The 10,490-nt window shown below is 68.4% G+C and overlaps 1 protein-coding gene across 1 annotated transcript; it reads right to left on the reverse strand.

Annotated features, from left to right (window-relative positions):
- Positions 1–822: 822 nt before the first annotated feature.
- LOC308257776 (uncharacterized protein C10orf120 homolog) lies at positions 823–10,257 on the reverse strand (the record flags this gene model as incomplete). The annotated part of the gene is made up of 3 exons (XM_080687847.1): positions 823–1,554; positions 2,463–2,538; positions 10,085–10,257. The coding sequence occupies 3 exons, from the start codon at positions 10,255–10,257 to the stop codon at positions 823–825; spliced, it is 981 nt and encodes a 326-aa protein (XP_080543973.1).
- Between the last annotated feature and the right edge of the window lie 233 nt (positions 10,258–10,490).

The following is a 10,490-nucleotide window of genomic DNA, read 5'->3' on the forward strand; positions in this document are numbered from 1 at the left end:
CAGCCACATGCAGCTCGCAAGCCGCGGTTTGCCGCTCTGTTGACTCATGAGTTTGCCGACCACTGGGATAGGGGCTTAATCACAAGGAACAACAGCCTGTAATTATTGGAATCGAGAGTCTAGGTCAGTGGTCGGCAAACTCATGAGTCAACAGAGCGGCACACCGCGGCTCGCGAGCCGCATGTGGCTGGCGAGCCGCAGTTTGCCGACCACTGGACTAGAGAGACAGAAACAGAGAGAGGGAGATGACGCCCGTTAGCCGCCCTTGCCCCAGGACTGGCCTTGGTCTTGTTCTGCCTGCCGGGCTGTGGCACCGTGGCGCGTGCCGGCTCAGTCTTGGCTTCCCGGGACCTTGCACCCTTCCGTTGACCCTCTCGGATCCCGCCACGCCTGTGAGCACGCCTGCTAGCCTGCTGGAGGGGCCACCTGGCCCCCGCACTCCCATCAGCCCCACTGATGCCTGTCAGCCCATGAGGAGCTGGCTGCAGACCCCGGGCCCAGCAGAAGCCGGGAGGACCGCCCGGCGGAGTCCGGCCTGAGTTGCTGGCCCAGGATGACAAGCTACATCGACAACCCCTGCTTGAAGCCACTACTTTCCGGGGTGATTCCTTTCAGCTGATCCAGGCCCCCGGAGGAGGTGGGAGCCGACAGCCAGGAGCGGCCCGAAACCAGGAAGCCTTAGCAGGTGGGTCTTAGGTTGAGGACCCCCTGGGAGATGGGTCCCCCAAGAACACGGGGTCGGGGGGAGGCTCCTGGACCGGCAGAGCTGGGAGAACGACGCGGACCGCGACACTCGGTGCCCCGAGGGGAATAAATAAAACTTTAATGCTGGTGCGATGCAGGCTTGCCCGGGGGCTCTCCCCAGACACCCTCGAGCTCCGGGCGGTGGCCGGCAGCGGCCACGTCGCTGGGGCGGATGCCGCGCGAGAAGAAGTCCTGATTCATGAGCATGAGGTCCCCCGGGAAGTCCGCCAAGCGAAAGAGGCTGCGATTGGTGCAGCCGGCGATGGACCGCTCGGCTCTCCTGGGGGGAAAGAACGGCTTCAGGTGGCCGGGCCGGAGGGTGAGCGGTTTGGGGGGCACTTTGGACTTGAACGTGACGTTCATCTTGATCTCTTGTCGTTGTGTGGTTTCGTCCTCGCTTTCCCCCGGCGCGGCATCCCCGCGGGCCTCGCCGTCCACCGCGCCCTCGCCCGCGGCCGCGGGGGGGCCGCCTCCGGGAGGGCCGCCGGGGCGCCTAGCCCTCTCGATGGCGGGCAGCGGCCGGTGGTGGCGCAGCGCCCGCGCGAACTGCATGCGCTCCACGTGCCGGCCGATGTCCAGCCTCTCGCGCGGCGGCACCCGCAGCTCCTGCGGGGACACCGTCACCTTGGCCGCCCAGATCTTGTCGAGGAGCCCGCAGGCGGCGCAGGGCGGGAAGAACTGCTTCCTGTATTCCAGCACCTGCTTGTAGTCCGCCGACCGCAGCTGCAGCTCCCGGAGCATTTTCCGCTCCTCCTCCTGCTTGTGCGTCAGGAACCTTCTGGAGGCCACGGTGTGCACGCCGCCTAGACGCTGGCAACCGGGCGAGGCGTTAGCACAGCCCGGGACGAGCCGGGGGGCTGGCGGCCCCTCCTCCCGCCACCGCTCAGCGTGCCCCAGGCCCGTGTGGTGGGCAAAGGGCGCAGCTTTGGGGTCAGCCAAGCCTAGAGCAGTGGTCGGCAAACTGCGGCTCGCGAGCCACATGCAGCTCGCAAGCCGCGGTTTGCCACTCTGTTGACTCATGAGTTTGCCGACCACTGGGATAGGGGCTTAATCACAAGGAACAACAGCCTGTAATTATTGGAATCGAGAGTCTAGGTCAGTGGTCGGCAAACTCATGAGTCAACAGAGCGGCCGTGACACTCGGCCGGGCTTCCTGTCCACTCCTTCTTGGCCGCCCCTTCCCGTCCGTTTGGGGTCAGTTCAAATCCCAGCTCTCCCTTTTTTTTTTTTTTTTTATGGTGTCTCTTTTATTTATTTTTTAAATATATTTTTATTGATTTCAGAAAGGAAGCCGCACCCTGAGGATGGAGTCCTGACCGGGCATCGAACCCGGGACCCTTCAGTTTACAGACCGACGCTCTGTCCACTGAGCCACACCAGCCAGGGCGGGACTCTCCTTGCCTACCATGAACGGGATGGACGGGTGTGACTCACGGGGCCACCGGGAAGCCTCCGGAACCACCCGTGAGAGCAGCTGGCACCGGGTAAGGCCCCGGCGAGACGCCTCTGCCCTCGGTACCGCTGTCGCCCTCGTCCTCCCCGGGGCTTTGAAACAAGAGGGCACGCGGCTCTGCAGGCGCCGAGGCCGCGAGCCAACTCGCCAGCCTGCGTCCTGCTTGGGAGACTTCCGTCTGGACCGCGGCTGTTAGGGACCCTCCGGCTCCCCCGCCTGCCCTCAGTACCCCCCGCCTCCCCCCCATGAAGGTCAGGGCACTTACCAGGATCTCTTTCTCCAGCGGGGAGTACTTCCCGGGGGCGATGCTGGGGTCGGCCGTGTGGAATTGGGTCCATGTCCTGGAAGGTGGAGAGGCAGGTGCGTTAGAACTCTGAGAAAGGCCCTGGCCGGTTGGTTCAGTGGGTGGAGCGTCGGCCTGTGGACCAAAGGGTCCCGGGTTCGATTCTGGTCCAGGGCACCGACCTCAGGTGCAGGCTCCTCCCTGGCCCAGACCCTGGTCAGGGCTCGTACCGGAGGCAACCCATGGATGTGTCTCTCCCACATCGGTGTTTCTCTGTCTCTCACTCTCTCTCCCACGCTTCCTAAAAATCAATGGGGAATTGTCCTCAGGGGAGGATTCGCAAAATAAACTTCCGAAAGGGGTTCCCTGGCGCTCCCTTTGGGAATGGAAACCTCACAAAGGGTGATTCCGCGGAGCCAGGCGAGGCCGCCGGACCAGGTTGCTCCAGGCACAGGCTGGGCGCTGCCACGCGGCCTTGGTGGGAGGTGGACGGGAAGGAGCAGACGGGAAAGAGTGGGAAGGAGCAGAGGGGAAGGAGCGGACGGGAAGGAGTGGACGGGAAGGAGCAGAGGGGAAGGAGCGGACGGGAAGGAGCGGACGGGAAGGAGCGGACGGGAAGGAGCGGACGGGAAGGAGCGGACGGGAAGGAGCGGACGGGAAGGAGCGGAGGGGAAGGAGCGGACGGGAAGGAGCGGACGGGAAGGAGCGGACGGGAAGGAGCGGAGGGGAAGGAGCGGACGGGAAGGAGCGGACGGGAAGGAGCGGACGGGAAGGAGCGGAGGGGAAGGAGCGGACGGGAAGGAGGAGACGGGAAGGAGAAGAGGGGAAGGAGTGGACGGGAAGGAGCGGAGGGGAAGGAGCGGAGGGGAAGGAGCGGAGGGGAAGGAGCGGAGGGGAAGGAGCGGAGGGGAAGGAGTGGGAAGGAGCGGAGGGGAAGGAGCGGACGGGAAGGAGCGGACGGGAAGGAGCGGACGGGAAGGAGCGGAGGGGAAGGAGCGGACGGGAAGGAGCGGACGGGAAGGAGCGGACGGGAAGGAGCGGAGGGGAAGGAGCGGACGGGAAGGAGCGGACGGGAAGGAGCGGACGGGAAGGAGTGGACGGGAAGGAGGGGACGGGAAGGAGGGGACGGGAAGGAGTGGGAAGGAGCGGACGGGAAGGAGCGGACGGGAAGGAGCGGAGGGGAAGGAGCGGACGGGAAGGAGCGGACGGGAAGGAGCGGAGGGGAAGGAGCGGAGGGGAAGGAGCGGAGGGGAAGGAGCGGACGGGAAGGAGGGGACGGGAAGGAGTGGGAAGGAGCGGACGGGAAGGAGCGGACGGGAAGGAGCGGAGGGGAAGGAGCGGACGGGAAGGAGCGGACGGGAAGGAGCGGACGGGAAGGAGTGGACGGGAAGGAGCGGAGGGGAAGGAGCGGACGGGAAGGAGCGGACGGGAAGGAGCGGACGGGAAGGAGTGGACGGGAAGGAGCGGACGGGAAGGAGCGGAGGGGAAGGAGCGGACGGGAAGGAGCGGACGGGAAGGAGCGGAGGGGAAGGAGCGGACGGGAAGGAGCGGACGGGAAGGAGCGGACGGGAAGGAGCGGACGGGAAGGAGCGGAGGGGAAGGAGCGGACGGGAAGGAGCGGACGGGAAGGAGCGGAGGGGAAGGAGCGGACGGGAAGGAGCGGACGGGAAGGAGCGGACGGGAAGGAGCGGACGGGAAGGAGGGGACGGGAAGGAGTGGGAAGGAGCGGACGGGAAGGAGCGGACGGGAAGGAGCGGAGGGGAAGGAGCGGACGGGAAGGAGCGGACGGGAAGGAGCGGACGGGAAGGAGTGGACGGGAAGGAGCGGACGGGAAGGAGCGGAGGGGAAGGAGCGGACGGGAAGGAGCGGACGGGAAGGAGCGGAGGGGAAGGAGCGGAGGGGAAGGAGCGGACGGGAAGGAGCGGACGGGAAGGAGCGGACGGGAAGGAGCGGACGGGAAGGAGCGGACGGGAAGGAGCGGAGGGGAAGGAGCGGACGGGAAGGAGCGGACGGGAAGGAGCGGAGGGGAAGGAGCGGACGGGAAGGAGCGGACGGGAAGGAGCGGACGGGAAGGAGCGGACGGGAAGGAGCGGACGGGAAGGAGCGGACGGGAAGGAGCGGACGGGAAGGAGCGGACGGGAAGGAGCGGACGGGAAGGAGCGGACGGGAAGGAGCGGACGGGAAGGAGGGGACGGGAAGGAGCGGAGGGGAAGGAGGGGACGGGAAGGAGCGGACGGGAAGGAGTGGACGGGAAGGAGCGGACGGGAAGGAGCGGACGGGAAGGAGCGGAGGGGAAGGAGCGGAGGGGAAGGAGCGGAGGGGAAGGAGCGGACGGGAAGGAGCGGAGGGGAAGGAGCGGAGGGGAAGGAGCGGACGGGAAGGAGCGGAGGGGAAGGAGCGGAGGGGAAGGAGCGGAGGGGAAGGAGCGGACGGGAAGGAGCGGACGGGAAGGAGCGGACGGGAAGGAGCGGAGGGGAAGGAGCGGAGGGGAAGGAGCGGAGGGGAAGGAGCGGACGGGCAGGAGCGGACGGGAAGGAGCGGACGGGAAGGAGCGGACGGGAAGGAGCGGAGGGGAAGGAGCGGACGGGAAGGAGCGGAGGGGAAGGAGCGGACGGGAAGGAGCGGAGGGGAAGGAGCGGACGGGAAGGAGCGGACGGGAAGGAGCGGACGGGAAGGAGCGGAGGGGAAGGAGCGGAGGGGAAGGAGCGGACGGGAAGGAGCGGACGGGAAGGAGCGGAGGGGAAGGAGCGGACGGGAAGGAGCGGACGGGAAGGAGCGGACGGGAAGGAGCAGAGGGGAAGGAGCGGACGGGAAGGAGCGGACGGGAAGGAGCGGAGGGGAAGGAGCGGACGGGAAGGAGCGGACGGGAAGGAGCGGACGGGAAGGAGCGGACGGGAAGGAGCGGAGGGGAAGGAGCGGACGGGAAGGAGCGGACGGGAAGGAGCGGACGGGAAGGAGCGGAGGGGAAGGAGCGGACGGGAAGGAGCGGACGGGAAGGAGCGGACGGGAAGGAGTGGACGGGAAGGAGGGGACGGGAAGGAGTGGGAAGGAGCGGACGGGAAGGAGCGGACGGGAAGGAGCGGAGGGGAAGGAGCGGACGGGAAGGAGCGGACGGGAAGGAGCGGAGGGGAAGGAGCGGAGGGGAAGGAGCGGAGGGGAAGGAGCGGACGGGAAGGAGGGGACGGGAAGGAGTGGGAAGGAGCGGACGGGAAGGAGCGGACGGGAAGGAGCGGAGGGGAAGGAGCGGACGGGAAGGAGCGGACGGGAAGGAGCGGACGGGAAGGAGTGGACGGGAAGGAGCGGACGGGAAGGAGCGGAGGGGAAGGAGCGGACGGGAAGGAGCGGACGGGAAGGAGCGGAGGGGAAGGAGCGGACGGGAAGGAGCGGACGGGAAGGAGCGGACGGGAAGGAGCGGACGGGAAGGAGCGGACGGGAAGGAGCGGAGGGGAAGGAGCGGACGGGAAGGAGCGGACGGGAAGGAGCGGAGGGGAAGGAGCGGACGGGAAGGAGCGGACGGGAAGGAGCGGAGGGGAAGGAGCGGACGGGAAGGAGCGGACGGGAAGGAGCGGAGGGGAAGGAGCGGACGGGAAGGAGCGGACGGGAAGGAGCGGACGGGAAGGAGCGGACGGGAAGGAGCGGACGGGAAGGAGCGGACGGGAAGGAGCGGACGGGAAGGAGCGGACGGGAAGGAGCGGACGGGAAGGAGCGGACGGGAAGGAGGGGACGGGAAGGAGCGGAGGGGAAGGAGGGGACGGGAAGGAGCGGACGGGAAGGAGTGGACGGGAAGGAGTGGACGGGAAGGAGCGGACGGGAAGGAGCGGAGGGGAAGGAGCGGAGGGGAAGGAGCGGAGGGGAAGGAGCGGACGGGAAGGAGCGGAGGGGAAGGAGCGGAGGGGAAGGAGCGGACGGGAAGGAGCGGAGGGGAAGGAGCGGAGGGGAAGGAGCGGAGGGGAAGGAGCGGACGGGAAGGAGCGGACGGGAAGGAGCGGACGGGAAGGAGCGGAGGGGAAGGAGCGGAGGGGAAGGAGCGGAGGGGAAGGAGCGGAGGGGAAGGAGCGGACGGGCAGGAGCGGACGGGAAGGAGCGGACGGGAAGGAGCGGACGGGAAGGAGCGGAGGGGAAGGAGCGGACGGGAAGGAGCGGAGGGGAAGGAGCGGACGGGAAGGAGCGGAGGGGAAGGAGCGGACGGGAAGGAGCGGACGGGAAGGAGCGGACGGGAAGGAGCGGAGGGGAAGGAGCGGAGGGGAAGGAGCGGACGGGAAGGAGCGGACGGGAAGGAGCGGAGGGGAAGGAGCGGACGGGAAGGAGCGGACGGGAAGGAGCGGACGGGAAGGAGCAGAGGGGAAGGAGCGGACGGGAAGGAGCGGACGGGAAGGAGCGGACGGGAAGGAGCAGACGGGAAGGAGCGGACGGGAAGGAGCGGACGGGAAGGAGCGGACGGGAAGGAGCGGAGGGGAAGGAGCGGACGGGAAGGAGCGGACGGGAAGGAGCGGACGGGAAGGAGCGGACGGGAAGGAGCGGACGGGAAGGAGTGGACGGGAAGGAGCGGAGGGGAAGGAGCGGACGGGAAGGAGCGGACGGGAAGGAGCGGAGGGGAAGGAGCGGACGGGAAGGAGGAGACGGGAAGGAGAAGAGGGGAAGGAGTGGACGGGAAGGAGCGGACGGGAAGGAGCGGAGGGGAAGGAGCGGAGGGGAAGGAGCGGAGGGGAAGGAGCGGAGGGGAAGGAGCGGAGGGGAAGGAGTGGGAAGGAGCGGAGGGGAAGGAGCGGACGGGAAGGAGCGGACGGGAAGGAGCGGACGGGAAGGAGGGGACGGGAAGGAGCGGACGGGAAGGAGTGGACGGGAAGGAGGGGACGGGAAGGAGTGGGAAGGAGCGGACGGGAAGGAGCGGACGGGAAGGAGCGGACGGGAAGGAGGGGACGGGAAGGAGCGGAGGGGAAGGAGCGGACGGGAAGGAGCGGACGGGAAGGAGCGGAGGGGAAGGAGCGGACGGGAAGGAGCGGACGGGAAGGAGCGGAGGGGAAGGAGCGGAGGGGAAGGAGCGGACGGGAAGGAGCGGACAGGAAGGAGCGGAGGGGAAGGAGCGGACGGGAAGGAGCGGAGGGGAAGGAGCGGAGGGGAAGGAGCGGACGGGAAGGAGCGGAGGGGAAGGAGCGGATGGAAGGAGCGGAGGGGAAGGAGCGGACGGGAAGGAGCGGACGGGAAGGAGGGGACGGGAAGGAGCGGACGGGAAGGAGTGGACGGGAAGGAGGGGACGGGAAGGAGTGGGAAGGAGCGGACGGGAAGGAGCGGACGGGAAGGAGCGGACGGGAAGGAGCGGAGGGGAAGGAGTGGACGGGAAGGAGCGGACGGGAAGGAGCGGACGGGAAGGAGCGGAGGGGAAGGAGCGGACGGGAAGGAGCGGAGGGGAAGGAGCGGACGGGAAGGAGGGGACGGGAAGGAGCGGACGGGAAGGAGCGGACGGGAAGGAGTGGACGGGAAGGAGGGGACGGGAAGGAGTGGGAAGGAGCGGAGGGGAAGGAGCGGAGGGGAAGGAGCGGACGGGAAGGAGCGGACGGGAAGGAGTGGACGGGAAGGAGGGGACGGGAAGGAGTGGGAAGGAGCGGACGGGAAGGAGCGGACGGGAAGGAGCGGACGGGAAGGAGTGGACGGGAAGGAGGGGACGGGAAGGAGTGGGAAGGAGCGGACGGGAAGGAGCGGACGGGAAGGAGCGGACGGGAAGGAGTGGACGGGAAGGAGCGGACGGGAAGGAGTGGGAAGGAGCGGACGGGAAGGAGTGGACGGGAAGGAGCGGACGGGAAGGAGTGGAGGGGAAGGAGTGGACGGGAAGGAGCGGACGGGAAGGAGTGGGAAGGAGCGGACGGGAAGGAGTGGGAAGGAGCGGACGGGAAGGAGCGGACGGGAAGGAGCGGACGGGAAGGAGCGGACGGGAAGGAGCGGAGGGGAAGGAGCGGACGGGAAGGAGCGGACGGGAAGGAGCGGAGGGGAAGGAGCGGAGGGGAAGGAGCGGACGGGAAGGAGCGGACGGGAAGGAGTGGACGGGAAGGAGCGGACGGGAAGGAGTGGAGGGGAAGGAGCGGACGGGAAGGAGCGGAGGGGAAGGAGCGGACGGGAAGGAGCGGAGGGGAAGGAGCGGATGGAAGGAGCGGAGGGGAAGGAGCGGACGGGAAGGAGCGGAGGGGAAGGAGCGGACGGGAAGGAGGGGACGGGAAGGAGCGGACGGGAAGGAGTGGACGGGAAGGAGGGGACGGGAAGGAGTGGGAAGGAGCGGACGGGAAGGAGCGGACGGGAAGGAGCGGACGGGAAGGAGCGGACGGGAAGGAGCGGAGGGGAAGGAGTGGACGGGAAGGAGCGGACGGGAAGGAGCGGACGGGAAGGAGCGGAGGGGAAGGAGCGGACGGGAAGGAGCGGAGGGGAAGGAGCGGACGGGAAGGAGGGGACGGGAAGGAGCGGACGGGAAGGAGCGGACGGGAAGGAGTGGACGGGAAGGAGGGGACGGGAAGGAGTGGGAAGGAGCGGAGGGGAAGGAGCGGAGGGGAAGGAGCGGACGGGAAGGAGCGGACGGGAAGGAGTGGACGGGAAGGAATGGACGGGAAGGAGTGGGAAGGAGCGGACGGGAAGGAGCGGACGGGAAGGAGCGGACGGGAAGGAGTGGACGGGAAGGAGGGGACGGGAAGGAGTGGGAAGGAGCGGACGGGAAGGAGCGGACGGGAAGGAGCGGACGGGAAGGAGTGGACGGGAAGGAGCGGACGGGAAGGAGTGGGAAGGAGCGGACGGGAAGGAGTGGACGGGAAGGAGCGGACGGGAAGGAGTGGAGGGGAAGGAGTGGACGGGAAGGAGCGGACGGGAAGGAGTGGGAAGGAGCGGACGGGAAGGAGTGGGAAGGAGCGGACGGGAAGGAGCGGACGGGAAGGAGCGGACGGGAAGGAGCGGACGGGAAGGAGTGGAGGGGAAGGAGCGGACGGGAAGGAGCGGAGGGGAAGGAGCAGACGGGAAGGAGCGGACGGGAAGGAGCGGAGGGGAAGGAGCGGAGGGGAAGGAGCGGACGGGAAGGAGTGGACGGGAAGGAGTGGGAAGGAGCGGAGGGGAAGGAGCGGACGGGAAGGAGTGGAGGGGAAGGAGCGGACGGGAAGGAGCGGAGGGGAAGGAATAGACGGGAAGGAGCGGACGGGAAGGAGCGGACGGGAAGGAGTGGGAAGGAGCGGACGGGAAGGAGTGGGAAGGAGCGGACGGGAAGGAGTGGGAAGGAGGGGACGGGAAGGAGCGGACGGGAAGGAGTGGGAAGGAGCGGACGGGAAGGAGTGGACGGGAAGGAGCGGAGGGGAAGGAGCGGACGGGAAGGAGCGGAGGGGAAGGAGCGGAGGGGAAGGAGCGGAGGGGAAGGAGCGGAGGGGAAGGAGGAGACGGGAAGGAGAAGAGGGGAAGGAGTGGACGGGAAGGAGCGGACGGGAAGGAGCGGACGGGAAGGAGTGGGAAGGAGGGGACGGGAAGGAGCGGACGGGAAGGAGCGGAGGGGAAGGAGCGGACGGGAAGGAGGAGACGGGAAGGAGAAGAGGGGAAGGAGTGGACGGGAAGGAGTGGACAGGAAGCCCGGCCGCGCTCACCCCACGGCGGCAGCGGAGTCTCGGTCCCCGCGGCAGCACAGGGGGTCCTGGTCCTTGACAGACTCGCCCGCGCTCAGCACCCCATTCTTCAGGGCCTTCTGCTCTGGGGCCCGGGGGTCTTTAACCCTCTGCTGGCCCGCCCTCTGGCCGCCGTTCTCCCATTCTCGGAGCATGGCCTGGCCACAGGCCGGATGGAAGGTGTCGGCCGAGGGGCTCCTCCCCACGCAGTGTCCGGAGCCCAGGGCGGGCACCCTGCTCTTGCATCACAACTGGCCCCTGGCGCTATTGTGAGGTCTGCACCCGGCTGAGGGTGCTGAGCCGCCCCGGCCGACGGAGGGCGGGGCCTGTGGTTTCCCTTATCGTCACCTCACCCGCCCGGGGCCCGTCGGGGGGGGTGTGGAGACGG

The sequence above is a fragment of the Plecotus auritus genome (assembly GCF_963455305.1).
Source record: "Plecotus auritus genome assembly, chromosome: 9".
Taxonomy (NCBI): Eukaryota; Metazoa; Chordata; class Mammalia; order Chiroptera; family Vespertilionidae; genus Plecotus; species Plecotus auritus.